General features: G+C 43.8%; 1 protein-coding gene across 1 annotated transcript; it reads left to right on the top strand.

Annotated features, from left to right (window-relative positions):
* Positions 1–366: 366 nt before the first annotated feature.
* Positions 367–14,386, top strand: Krr1 (KRR1 small subunit processome component homolog). Its single transcript, XM_059245467.1, has 10 exons — positions 367–696; positions 3,530–3,702; positions 5,004–5,138; positions 5,429–5,554; positions 5,636–5,719; positions 6,931–6,987; positions 7,836–8,006; positions 12,803–12,880; positions 12,963–13,056; positions 13,937–14,386. Exons 1-10 carry the CDS (start codon positions 612–614, stop codon positions 14,077–14,079), a joined length of 1,146 nt encoding a protein of 381 aa, XP_059101450.1. The 5' UTR covers positions 367–611; the 3' UTR covers positions 14,080–14,386.
* The last annotated feature ends 21 nt before the right edge of the window (positions 14,387–14,407 follow it).

Here is a 14,407-nt window from a genome sequence, read left to right as displayed (position 1 = left end):
AGCAAGTCCCAGGACAGCGGAGGCTACGTGGTGAGAGACCATGTCTCATAAAATAATTAATTGATTAATTAATCTTGGAAAGTCCTCTTAAATCAATCTGGAAGGTGAGAGACTCACAATAATCCTCCTCAAGTAAGAATCTTTTTTTTTTTTTTTTCCATGCGTAGCCCTGAAACTCGTTTTTTTAGATCAGGCTGGCCTCGAACTCAGAGACATACACCTGCCTCTGCTTCTCAAGTGCTGGGATTAAAGGCATGCGCCAACGCCGCCCGGCCCCAAATAAGAATCTTAAAAAATTCTCCCGTCTCTTCCCTCTTACCACTCTCTCTCCCCAGTCTCTAGAAAGAAGTCCCTATCCTGTTGCTACACGCCGCTACAATGTAGACCTTGGTCCAACAGAACTACAATTCCCAGCTTGCTGTGGACCTCCGCGGTTGCAGTGCACCCTGGGAAAGGAAGTGTCCCGCTCCCCCATTGGCTCCGCGCGCGTCTGCGCAGAGACCACGCCGATCTCGTCGGGATCCTCGGGAACTCATTTTGCACCGTAGACGTCGTAGCCGGCGGGATTAAAGAACCGTTCCACTTCCGGTGCCACCGGACGCAGTTCCGTGATGGCATCTTCTTCTGTGGACGCGTCGGCCAAAGCAGCTCGGAGAAGTGACTCTCACCCGCAGAAGCAGAAGCGCGAGAGCCAAGGTGAGGTAGTGTGAGAGGCGGTCTGGAAGCTGGTGGGTCTTGAAGCATCATCTTTTTTTTTTTTATTTCCTGGGCTGCGGGACTGGGGTTAAACCTCCTCCAGACTGTGAAGTGCCCGCAGTTGGAGTTGCTGATAATTGGGAATTGTTGATGTGCGGGACACGTGTTTCTAACCGCGTGCATTTGCCAAGGGCAGCCCCTGAGGAGCAGAGCTGATGGGCATTCTGTCTCCGGTGAAAGCATGAGACATTGTGGGAGGCGAGGCGGGAAGGTTGGTGAGAGGATGCAGATCGGGATCAGGTGGGATAGATAATCCTCACATACAGTGAGCGCTGATGATGATGGAGTGAGGCGGACACAAATGTGGGGACCGAGCGAGGTGGGAAAGTTTGTCCGACCTTTTATCCGATTGCTAAATTACTAGATGACACAGCTTAGTCTTTGGTTTTGACTGCTAGTTTGATGTTTGATGCCCGAGTTTGATTACTCTCTTGAGTTATAATTTAATTTCAATATGAAAATAAATCCTAATGAAATGTGCATTTAAAGTTATTTTTTTTTAATTGTTGCGTTTAAAAACGAAGTGTGTAAAGGACGGCAGGGACTATAGACCTGACTAAAAGATCAAACCAGCGCTTGAGGAACTGACAAGTCAGGCTTTTAGGAAGAGTTCACGTTTCCCATGTGCCAATCACAGGGGATATTTTCCTTTCTGATACCCGGAGTAACGAGTCTGAGTGATTCGAGTGTGCTGTTACCTTTTCTTCAGCCGTTATGATTTTCAGCACAATACTTCGCTTTTTTTGTTTTTGTTTTTCTTGGAGCTGAGGACCGAACCCAGGGCCTTTTGCTTGCTAGGCAAGCGCTCTACCACTGAGCTAAATCCCCAACTCCCCGCTTAAAACTTTTTTTTTTTTTTTTTTTTTTTTTTCCCGAGACAGCGTTTCTCTTGTGTAGCTTTGCGCCTTTTCCGGAACTCCCTCCCAGTCCAGGCTGGCCTCGAACTCACAGAGATCCGCCTGGCTCTGCCTCCCGAGTGCTGGGATTAAAGGCATGCGCTACCACCGCCTGGCCAATACTTAACGTTTTTGCCTCAGCAGAATGAAAGGAACTCGTTTGCGTGCTGTGTCTCTAGCTTCTCTTTGGTTATTGAACCGAGGTGATGTTTGTAGGTGTGATTTTATTCTTTTCACTGTTATGTAATACTACCTTACATGGAACACCCTTCGATTCTCCCGTTGTTGGACATTTGGGTTCTGCCCACTGCTTGCTATTGTAAGCACCTGTGCACATGTCTTCTGGTAATGCCCAAGGGTTTCTGTAGGGACCCTAGGATTGGGAACTGAGTTGCAGGGTATGTTCGAGTTATGCTAACACTGTCCGGAAGGAGCTGTGCCAGGTTTTTTGTTTTAAGGAAAAATTTATTTCGGCTCACAGTGTGAGGGTACATACATACAGTCAACCCATGGTGAGGAAGCTGTGTCGGTATGGCTCACTAACAGATGAGGTTTCTCATTGCTCCAAATTTACAGTAATCTTATTACTTCTGTTTTGAAAATGTGCTGTTTTAAAGATAAGAAATTGTAGCTGATTGTTTTTAATTGGCTTCCCCGATGAAGTTGCATAGTTTCACCTGTCTTGGGGCCGATTGTCCTTCCCCTGTTGTGAAAGCCTTTTTCACTTCTTTTGCCTTTCAGTGCTTTGGTAGGTGGCCGTTTTTCCCTTTACTGATTGATAGCAGTTGAAGTGTTTAAATGGAACATACTGCATTTTACGTTACCAGTTTCGGTAGCATTTTAGTTCACATTTAAAAAAAAAAGATATTGGAGGCTGAATGGTTTATGAGGACTGATTCTTAGTGTTTTGAACTGGAAATAGTGAAGTGCATGTAAGTGGAAAAGTAGAGAGCAAGTTTTCTTAACTGGGACTGATAACCTGGGCCAAAGACCAGCTCTTCAAACTTAGTCATTTACGGAGTGCCAGATGAGATGGTTTAAGGAGAGATTTCTGGCCCTCACCTCAGGGATTGTGACTATGTCTGGGATGGAGCCCCAGATAGCATAGCCCACAAACTCCCACAGGTATGCTGATGCTACAGCTTCATAGGTGATATCTTTGAGTGTAGTCAGTGTGTAGCTATTAGATTTGAGTGGCTTTTAAAGAGCTGGGGCAGGGGAGTTTTAAGACAGACGTGATGCAGGGCTCTGGAGGTGTTTTCATTTAGCCATCAGTGTTCTAGCCTATTCCAGCTTTTGTTCCTTTGGGTCCATTAGTCCTTTTGGATTGGAATATCTTCCCCTATAAAGTAGAAATAATAATAGCGGTTCTTCTTTTATTCAAAATGTATGTAGAAAGCTCTTTGGAAAACTTAAAATCCTGTCACAGTGATTGTTAATTGACATTATACACCAGAATCCACTTTTAAAAATTTTACATACATGCACGTGCGCGCCATACACACACAGGTTCTATACCAGAAAAGTCAGATTATTAATATTAAAATGATAAAAGAGTGTTTGACCCATAATATAGTGCAGTAAAAGTGTCTTAATTGCTTATCTGCTAATACATCCCAATTTGAGTGGATACAAGGAAGAGTGCCCCCCCCCCCATCCTTGAAGAACTTGTTCTGATCAGGCAACTGCAGTGTATTCAGATGATCCGATATGGTATTATAATGATGTCAGAGTTGTGGTCATGATTTTGAGTAATGTGAAACCAGTGGGGTGAAAAGGAAGGAGTGTATCGGGAATCTTATGAGGATGTGCACAGAATGCGCACCAAGTGTCTGAAAGACCATTAACACATGATGTGGGAATTCTTTCTTCTGCAGATGAGGCAGAACTCCTCACTGTTCCTGATGGTTGGAAGGAACCAGCTTTTTCCAAAGAGGACAATCCCAGAGGGCTCTTGGAGGAAAGCAGCTTTGCGACCTTGTTCCCAAAATACAGAGAGGCTTACCTGAAAGAGTGTTGGCCTTTGGTGCAGAAAGCCTTGAACGAACACGTATGCAAGCTTTAAACATTTCATTTGAGAGTTTGCTCTTGCATTTGTTTGCTTCCTTCCTTCCTTCCTTCCTTCCTTCCTTCCTTCCTCCCTCCCTCCCTCCCTCCCTCCCTCCCTCCCTCCCTCCATAGCTCTGGCTCTGGCTGTCCTGGAACTAGCCCTGTAGACCAGGCTGGCCTAGAACTCACAGAGATCCACCTTACTCTGTCTCCTGAGTGCTGGGATTAAAGGTGTGTGCCACCACTGCCCAGCCTGCCTTTACTTTTAATGAAATTTGTGTGTGCTGGTGGATTTTGGTTTTGGAGATGCTGACACAGCTTGTTAATTTGGTTTCTTTAGTATTTAAAAGAATCTAGGTGTAAATTGTGTTCTTACAGTTCATTCATTTTTAATTTTGTGCATAATAAAGTGCTTTGAGAAATTCCCATGCTTTTAATAATTTAGAGGTATCTCAAACTGTCGGAAATCACCTGTGACATCCAAATCTCCAAATGCCTTTTCCAGGCAGCGATCAATACCATGTACTTGGCCAATTTGAGCCAAGCCATGTTTCAGATTTTATTTTAAACAAGACCTGCTGATGCACCCAGTATTTCTGTATTTGTCTCCTGCTGACAAGTCTCTAGGGGGGTGGTGGTGTAATGTTCACTACTCACCATATATCAGGATTCTTCTGAATGTGTCACAGTGCGAAAGGAGCATTTGGCTTTGCTTTGTTAAAATGTAGTTCCTGGGGCTGGGGAGATAGCTCAGTTGGTAAGGTGCTGGCAGTCAAGTGTTAGGACCAGAGTTCTATCCCCAGTACCCATGGAAACAGGCAGGCATGGAGGTGACAGACCTGAGGCTCACGGGCCAGTCACGATCACTTACTTGGTGAGCCCCAGGCAGCGCCTGAGGTTGAGCTCTGGCCTCTCCATGTCATGTGCACCTCCCTCCTCACATGCTCCCATGTACACAGAGGAAATTAGTTTTTACACATCCGGTTCTTGCTATCGAGAGCCAGGGCTCATCTTTGCTGATTATCGCTGCTTTGGGGACCTGTGATAATTTGTTTTGTATTTAGTCCCTTAACCAGGTAGAAAGAAATTTGAAAGGAAAATCCGTTTCTCAGTCTTGGTTCCAACCGCTTCAAGTATGAAATAAATCAAGTTCTCATTATTTGCATTTAACTGCCCAGCTTATTCGGAGTGGGACTTGAGAGAATTTGTTAGTGGAAAGGCAGAGAGATCGGTAGGTGGGTGGGATCGGCTCTCTAATGATGGAAAACCGAACCCCCCTTGGCCCTTTTCTTCTTTTTGTAGCATGTTAAAGCAACGCTGGACTTGATTGAGGGGAGCATGACTGTGTGTACGACGAAGAAGACTTTTGACCCTTACATCATCATTCGGGCCAGAGACCTAATAAAGCTCTTGGCAAGGAGCGTTTCATTTGAACAGGTGTGTCTGGGACCGGGGTGGAGGGATGCGGGGATTAGTGTGTTGGTGTTTGCGGACAGCTAACTTGGTGAGCTCCGGGTCAGTGAGAGACTGTTTAAAAGACAAGGTGGGCCGTGCCTGAGGGAACCGCGGCAGCTTGTTCAACGGCCTGCAGGATTGTGTCTCCCTATCTCTGCCCGTTCCCTCCCACCCTCTCTCAAGTTTCCGTGTTTGTGTTTAGATTTTATTAGCCTAGGCTGATAAGAAGAAAAGAAGAAGGTTGATGCATTCTTTTTTTCCTCTCCTAAAAGGCAGTGCGGATACTTCAGGATGATGTTGCATGTGACATCATTAAAATCGGTTCTCTAGTGAGAAATAAAGAGAGATTTGTTAAAAGAAGACAGCGGCTTATTGGTCCCAAAGGATCTACACTGAAGGTACTTGGCATCAGTGGAGTGTGAGCTGCTCGGTAATGGGCTTTTCAGTGCACTGAGTTTGAATTTGCTGTTTTGGTGCAGGCACTGGAACTCCTGACAAACTGTTACGTTATGGTGCAGGGGAATACTGTTTCAGCCATTGGGCCTTTCAGTGGCCTGAAGGAGGTGAGAACTATGACCTAACATTTTCACCAGACAAAAATGAAATAATCTGGTAGCAGTATAATTGTTCGTTGGATAATGTTTTATAATCCTTTTGTATGTTTAGAATGTGCTTTGTTTGATTTCTCATATGTAAATTGTACGCCGCATAACTTGGGCGTCATCACTCCAGGAACATCTTTGACAACCATGGAGCCATCCTGTTCTGAGTTAGGTCTGTGGATCATCACTCGACCCATTATAATACTTAAGAGGGTAGTTCACGTCTTAGTAGCTCCTGTAAGACCCTGGTGTCCACACACGGAGGCAGTATTTGGAATACTGAGCAGAGGCCTCGTTTTTTTTGTAGTAATGCATGTAGCCAGCAGAGGTCAGACTCTGAAAACATTTCCTTCAAGCCGAGTTTTTTGTTTTAGTGTTCTCATGAACATTTTCTGGAACTTGTCAAATGTTTTGAGAATGCCCATGGAGCACATCTTTCTATCAGGTCCTCTTCATACTGGTTTGAGCTGGGTCTGGCTGGCTGGGCGGTTTGCTTCCGTCTTGGGACGGTTTGTAGTAGTAATTCTGTTGGCCTCTTTCTCCTCAATTGCTTACCTTTTTCTAATGAAGCAATAATAAATACATTAAATATTTTACAGTTGTAAAAGTTTTTGAAATATTTTATGTAGTTCTTAGACTAGATCTGAGATACAGTTTTATCTCCATTTTGCAGACATAAAGATGAAATGGGAATATTAATTGACTCTTACGTGATGTGGCAGTCCCAGAATTATTATTATAATTTATATTATAATAATAATAATAATAATAATAATAATAATAATAATAATAATAAACCATTATTTTGCAGAGCTGGCAATCAAACCTAAGGCTTTGTGTAAGATAGGCAAGCACTCTTCTACTGAGCTATAGCCCCTGTGCCAGGATTTGAACTCTCACCTTTTAACTCTAAATCTAGCCCTCTTCCCCTGAAGCGCTACCTCTAGGGTACTGGCTGTTGTGTTTGTTGTTTACTATATAGTCACAGTAATGAAACAGTTTTGATTGAAAAGGTTGACTGCTGTTATAAATGATCTAGAACAATTGAAGAAGTTATATGCAGTGTAGCGGTTAGTCTCTGATCCATAGGATAGTTTACAGTAGGTTAGTCCTCTTCTGTTCGGTTTGTTGACAGTCTTCGTGACTGCTTCATTTTCCTTTGTAAATTTCAGGTTCGAAAAGTAGTCCTTGATACCATGAAGAACATCCATCCAATTTATAACATTAAGGTGAGTGTTGATTGTAGTCATTAACTAGTGATTGTCAGACTTCTAACATCACAGACTGCTTTTGAAAATTAGATAGTCTCTGAAAATATAACATGCTCAGAGAGAGAGCAAAGCTGTTTTGGATGAATTCATCCCTCCCTTCTTTGGTGCTTGTATCGCCCTTGTAAAAACTGTGGAAGGAGATACTGTCATTTATTGTAGCGTTCTAATCCATTGAAAATAAGCCTCTCAGAACTGATTGTAGGTGATAGCAATCAGATTCTGCCTACTTTTGTCCAAGTCTAGACTCTCAGGTTACATTAAGCTTCCTTTGGGATTTATGCTCCAATTGTAGCCCTCTTTGGGAGAGGCCTGTCGTATGCCTGTGTGTGCAGTCACTGACTGGGCTGGAATGCAGCTGTAGTCCAGGGAGCTGTGGTGGGAGCACGTGGGGAATACAGCTGTCTGTAGTTCAGGGAGCTGTGGTGGGAGCACGTGGGGAATGCACTTAAACTTGAAGAAGTTGAGTAGTCACTAGGATTGAGTAAAGTGATTTTAAATTACTGGACTTCTCCTTGTGCTAACCTCAGTTACTGCTGAAGCATCTTGCCCACAGCAAGTGCCTGCTAATTAAGACCTCTCTTTGTTATCAAGTGGAGCTTTAGTGACATGATGGCAGGGAAGCTGGGCTTCATTTCATATTTATGTTTAATCTAAATTCTTCCAGTTTCTGATGTTTGGCCAATTGTGCAGGTTTAAAATCGATGTCCTTGCAATTGGTTTATTCTCCTGAACACACTAGGAAGCAATGTGTTAACAAATGTATGAATTTTAAAATTTAAAATTTTATTATATGTATGTGCCTAAAGACCTTGATGATTAAACGGGAGTTGGCCAAAGATTCCGAGTTGCGATCACAGAGTTGGGAAAGATTTTTGCCACAGTTCAAACACAAAAATGTGAACAAGCGCAAGGAACCGAAGAAGAAGAGTGTTAAGAAGGAGTACACGCCCTTCCCTCCTCCTCAGCCAGAGAGTCAGGTGAGTGGTGAGTGGCGAGTGCCAGGACAGATGAAACTGGATTTCGTTTGGCATGTTACTGAGAGTTTACGATGTGTCAGGACGGCAGGGGTCTGGGGAGTAGGCATCACAGTGTGAGTAAACTGCTGGGGCGGTGCCAGGCAGCCTGTGTTCTGTAGGTCAGAGCAGCCCAGGGAGTTAGTTAATGTTTTGTGACTGTGACTGTATCACTTTAAAACTCTCATCCATTTGTTCTAAGTAATGGATTCCTTCCCTTTTTTGCCTTCCTTCTGGTTCTTTCCTTTACACTCGTGGCTGGGATTTCCATTCCTTTCTTGCCCATCTTTTTCATGCACCTTTTTCTTTCAGTCACACCCTCCAAGCAAAACTCAGAAAATTAAAGTGGAGAAAAGTCCCATCCTTGGATTAAATTCACTAAAAGTTCATGTCTCCAGCCTCTGCTAGGCCTAACTGTGTGGCAGTTCTCTGTGTCTCTTTTCAGTTCCCTTCCACACCTGGCAGATACCAGATACTGGCATTCTGTGGATCTGGAATAGTTGAGGCCATCAGAAAAGAATTCCGAATTCCTTTGACTCCCCTCCCCCACACCAATCCTTTCTTCCTGCTTGGCTTTGGTCTATACTTGCCTGGGATCTTGTTTTATTATTTTCTTCTTTGTCTATATCATAAAATATTCAGTCTTTACCAGGTCAGTTCTGATGGTTCTGATAGGAACTTGTGGCCACTGTCTTCTATTCCTCATAGGCCTGTGTTTGGAGTTTCCAGGGAAGATCTTCAGGCCAGGGGTGGGAGGTATAAGAGTGTGAAGATCATGGTGAGAAGATGGGAAGGCAGGAAAGTGAGACCCTATGGGAAATGAGAGTGGGGCTGGGGTCCCTGTGTACCATGCTGTTTAGACTTGTGTGAATTTGTGGGAAGTCCTGGAATAGAGAAGTGAGATGCCTCCGTCTTTTCTCCTTTTTCTCAAGATTGCTTTGGCTCTTTTAAGTTCTGTGCTTCCTGTGAGCCTAAGGATAGCTTTTTCCCATCTGGGAAGAACACTGATTACATTGATATCATAGGTTGCTGTGGGTAGCATGGGCACTCATCAGTATTAATTCCTTGATCCACTGCAGGGAGATGCTTTTATCTTTCTGTATTTTCAGTTTCTCTCATTAGTGTTTTATAATTTTCATTGTAGAGGTCTTTTATTTTCTGGAGTTTCTTGGTGTGTGTGTTACAGGCCTTGCCCAGACTGCTGGTCATGTTTCCCAGGATAGCCAGGAATGTGGCCCACTGCATTTGTAGACAAGGGTCATGTTGTAATATGAAAAGATTGGAGATCCTTGAAGTTAGCAGATTTGTTACTGGGGTATAGAAAAGCTAATGGCTTTGTATGCTGACTTTGTATCTTTTCTGAGTTCATTCATCAGTTTAATAATAGTGTTTTGGTGGAGTCCTTAGCTTTTTCTACATAATTACATCTGTAGACGGTCATTTGATTTGTTTGCCCTTTTTCATGCCCAGTTGCTGTGGCTACCACCTCTGGTGCTTTGTGGAGTAAAAACATTCAGAGTAGACATCTTTAGTTCTTGGTCTCACAGAACATTCTCTGAGTTTTCCACAGTGTGGTGTTGACTCTGGGGTTCTCATTTATAACTTTTATGTTGAATTTTATTAACTGCTTTTGCTGTATCTATTGAGGTGACTCTGGACTTTTGTCTTTCATTTTGCTTCTGTGTTAACATGTATTGATCTGTGAAAAGCCATCTTTGCAAATCTTGAGTGAAAATAGCATGATCAAAGTCCTATTTTTAGGAGCTGTTAGGTTTGACTTGCTGGTCCCGTTCTTTTTTTAGATTGTTTTTTTTGAGACAGGGTTTCTCTGTAACAGTCCTGGCTGTCTTAGAACTCACTGAGATCTGCCTACCTCTGCCTCCCAAGTGCCAGGACTCTAGGTGTGCGCCATCTTTTCTTAGAATTTTTCTGGCTATATTTCAGGGATATTAATGTATGGTTTTGTTACCAGGATAATGCTGTCTGTATAAGATGACTTTGGAAAGAATTCTTCCATTTATTTCTGGAATGGCTTGAGAAGAATTGACATTAGGTCTGAAAAGTTGAGCACTGAAGCCATTTGGTCCTGAGCTTTTCTCTGTGAGGAGACTTGTTAATGACAGATTTTTAGTATCTTCATTCTGTTTTAAGATGTCTGGAGTGGTTTTCCTTCAGATTTTGTAATTAACGTGCAGTTGTGTAATTACTAGTGCAATTTGTGTTTAGTTGACACTGGCTTTGATGTCCCTCTTCCTACTCGAGCCGTAGCTGTTTGGCCATTGGCCTGCTGCTCTTTGGGCTTTACTTCTGCTGTAGTTTTCTTTCCCTCCCCTGATTGGGGGTTTGATTTGTTGCCTTTGAAGCCATCCACAGTGAGGACTCGTTGAGTTCTTAGTTGACCTCTGCTGAGGTTACTGTGTTGTTGAAGTTCCCCTCTCAGTGTTGCTTCCCACGGCCTTGCTATGTTATTTCACTTTTGCAATGGGTGGCGGGTGGGAGCTGAAACAGGGTCTTTCTACACAGTCCTAGCTAGCCTGAAACTATTGAGACCAGGCTGGCTCAAACTCGAGAGCTGCCTGCCTTGGCCTCCGGGGTGCTGGGATTAAAGGAGTGCTCTACCACACCCATCCTAGATTTCCTTTTATTTCAACAAATTCTTAAATATTCCTTTGAGAATTTTCCATGCACCTGAATAACTTCTAAAATATTTGTTGCTGATTTTTAATTATATTCCATAATGTTATAGGATACTATCTTTTTTTTTTTTAATTTCTCAGGATTTGTTTTGTAGCCTAATCTGGTTTTATTATAGAAAAACTTATTTGATGAAAGCGTGTCTTTAGGTCTATCTATTTGAGCTGCAGTATGGGTTCACTTTTTGTTTGGATTATCTGTTCATTGATGAAACTTGGGTATTATAGTGTCTGATGGTGCCCACCTGTAATTCCACTGCTGGTGCACTTGCCCATTGATTGGTCAGACTGGTCAGTAGTGTTGGCCTAGCGGTGCCACAGGAAGGGTGTTAGGAACCTCAGGACCCCTCTGTGACACTCACACTGAGGACCCCGTCCCGCAGGGAGGGAGGAACAGTGTTGGTTCTGCTCTCCTTTGATGGCAGTGTGTACCGGAGAGCTGGAGTCCAGCAAAGTGACTTTCCACCGTGGGGCAGCTCAGCGTGAGATGGTCCAGCCATAGCTGCTCTAGGGCCCCTCTGTGTCCGTGTTGGAAGAACAGTAACAAATACTATAGTTTTTCTTTTGTCCTGTCAGTGACAGACAGGTAAACAAGGGTGGGTTAGGATAGCAGGAACTGCTTCGGTGCTTCAGTGCTTACTTCCGGTCCTAGCACTGGTTTAAATTCGAAATTTTGGCTATACCCTTGAGGCCTACTTGAAGGGATAGAGAACTTGAAGTGGGGAGCAGTTCCCCATCAATCACAGCACTCATTCCTCACACTACAGGACACTCAGCAAGCATGGTTCATTGTCACTCTGTTGGGCCATGCTGTGTTCATCAGCTCAGTGGAGTGTCTGTGGTTGGCAGAGATAGTGTGCAGTGTTTGTAGTCCCTAGATCAGTCCCATCCTAAGGCTGTAGGCCCTGGGAGACAATCTCAGGCCCTTGGTACTGCCAGGCTAGTGTACAAACTTCAGGTTACCTTAGTGAGCCGTAAAACCCCAGTGAGGATGGCCTCCCCCTGCATGGAGTTTGCTGTCCGTTCTCTCATCCAGATCCCTGCAGAACGGAAGCGTTTTCTCCCCTTGCTCAGTAGCCAAGTCTCGGAGTATTTTGTTTCCTTGGGCTGCTGTCGTGGGTTTTGATTATACTACTTCACTCTATCTCTTGCTGATACCCCATGTTCTCATGCTCATTCACCCCAAAACAGGGCTATATACCTGTTACTTTGGCTCGTCTTTATCAGGCACCTCCGTTTGGCTGACTTGTAAGTTTCTTAAACAGCAGTGCCTCCCTGGACTTGTCCTCATACCACTTTCTGTAACTATGAGCAGCTTATTTTATCCGACCTGTTCATGGGTCAGTTCTTCATTCTTCAATGAGGTAATGATACCAATCTCAAGGAACTGTTAATGAGGTTCAAACTACAAGAATTGAGACAGTGACTTTGTGTCCCCTCTTTTTTTTTTTTTTTGGTTTTTTCGATACAGGGTTTCTCTGTGTAGCTTTGCGCCTTTTCCTGGAACTCACTTTGTAGACCAGGCTGGCCTCAAACTCACAGAGTTCCACCTGGCTCTGCCTCCCGAGTGCTGGGATTAAAGGCGTGCGCCACCACCGCCCGGCTGTGTCCCCTCTTTTTACCTTTCTGTGACAGGGTCTAGCCCTGTGGCCCTGGCTGGCCTTGAATTCCTCCCTCTTCCCTTAGCTTCTCTGGGTGCTAGGACCAAAGGCATGCACAGCCACACCTGGCTTAGATCCTTTCACTGTTCCCTTGTGCTATAGCATCAATCCTTTCTAAGTCCGGTTCCACCTTCTTGGAGTCTCAAGCCCCACCCACCGTCCCCAAACTCATCTGATTCCTTTCACTCTTCTCTGAAACCCTGACCTTTGGTCCTACCTGAATTCATGGGTTTTGTGATGTCCTGTCTCCAGGTTTGTATTGGCCTCAGCTGACACTTCCACCTTGTGTGGCCAGCTAATTAGAGTACTGAGTCCACAGTTGTTACCGCAGGACACCGTGACTTTCTTAGGAAATTCCTGTCGTCTATATTATTTCTGATCTAAGTATAAATACTGTCGCTAATAGATTGATAAAGAATTGGCAAGTGGTGAATACTTTCTGAAGGCGAATCAGAAGAGGAGGCAGAAAATGGAAGCCATAAAGGTAAGGCTTTTAAGATGGCTTACAACATTCACAGCGAAGCTGGCGATCACTCGTGTTTACTAAGGCGTTTCTCACTGCCTAGGCCAAGCAAGCAGAAGCTCTGACGAAGAGGCAGGAGGAAAGAAACAAGGCCTTTATTCCACCTAAAGAAAAGCCAGCTGCGAAGCCCAAGGCAGGCAAGTAACCCCCAGGGCGGTCCGTTCACACTAAGAACTGTGGTCTCGTCAGCTCCCGGATCTAGGCAAAAGGGACGGGTAATCAAGGCTTTTAGAATTTGCTGTGGCTTCAGGTCCTCCCCCACAGCCTCTGCCCTGTGCTGGGGTTGGATTCTCATTGGAGAGATTTAAACCCAGAGCCCGCACTGCTGCCACGCCTCAGAGGCCTTTCCTAGCTGGGCTTAGCAGCTCCTTTCTGTGTTAGCACGTCCTTCATCACCTGAAGCAAGCATCAGGAAAGTCTTCATTCTGATCCACCCTCTCCATTTTCTTTGCCTCTGGTGGCACGTGTCAGAACCACCCTCCAAAGGCAACGTTGGCACGCAGGGTGGGAACGATAATTATTTTTTAAAGGAAATTTCAGTGGTTAAGTACTGTGGTAGTGCACCAATGGTTGCCTCGGAGTGGAGGCTGAAAATGTCTCCACCTCCACTGTCTGGACTATTAGAATGTACCATCAATCTTTAGGTTCTTTGATGGTTTGAAAACTGTACCATTATAAGAAAAAGGTGCATCCTTTTAGAATTGTTTTCTGTATTTAGTTCAGCACCAATAAGATACTTTGGCCTGTTAAGATCACCAGATGCTCTCACATAACAAAATCATGTTACATAAAATTACTCGAGCTAGAAGGACTATACCTAATACTTTTCATGGAATGCACTTTTAAATTATTTCGTACATAGTGTGGAAAATTGGCTTACTAATGACTACTCAAAGAATTGAATTGACTAATTGAATTCAATATACCATCATACCATTTCATCTGTGATTTGTTTCCTCAGCTTGAAGTTCTTAGAAATAATTTGAATTTTGCACATTTTCTTGTAAAATTTTGCAGCTTTTACCGAAACTAAGATTGATGTGGCGGCTATCAAGGAAAAGGTTAAGAAAGCAAAGGCCAAGAAACTGGGCGCGCTGACAGCGGAGGAAGTTAAGCTTAAGATGGAGGCTGATGAAAAGAAACAGAAGAGGAAAAAGTAGCATTGGAAAAAAAAAGCTGGACCTGAACTTGGGAAGGTGTTTCCTTTTGTAAAGGATTTTGAGACGACTTTCCTTGCCTTACCTGGAAGTAGTCATGCTCAGAAAATCATGATCAGAGTTTCGTCTGTTGATGGACATATCCTTTGTAAATACATTCATATGTATTCTCAAGTTTGTGCAAGACAGTGGTAGAGACCTGTAGATACATCGTGCCTGGTCAGTCCCAGGCGGTTTTGTCTAGACGTCATTTCAGGAATACCTCTTTTAAATTATATAGATTTTTATTATCAAATCCAATGTCTGTTGCCATTGGGTGTTTTTATAAAGA

The sequence above is a fragment of the Peromyscus eremicus genome, chromosome 18 (assembly GCF_949786415.1).
Source record: "Peromyscus eremicus chromosome 18, PerEre_H2_v1, whole genome shotgun sequence".
Lineage (NCBI taxonomy): Eukaryota > Metazoa > Chordata > Mammalia > Rodentia > Cricetidae > Peromyscus > Peromyscus eremicus.
This window is presented reverse-complemented; position numbering and strand designations above follow the sequence as displayed.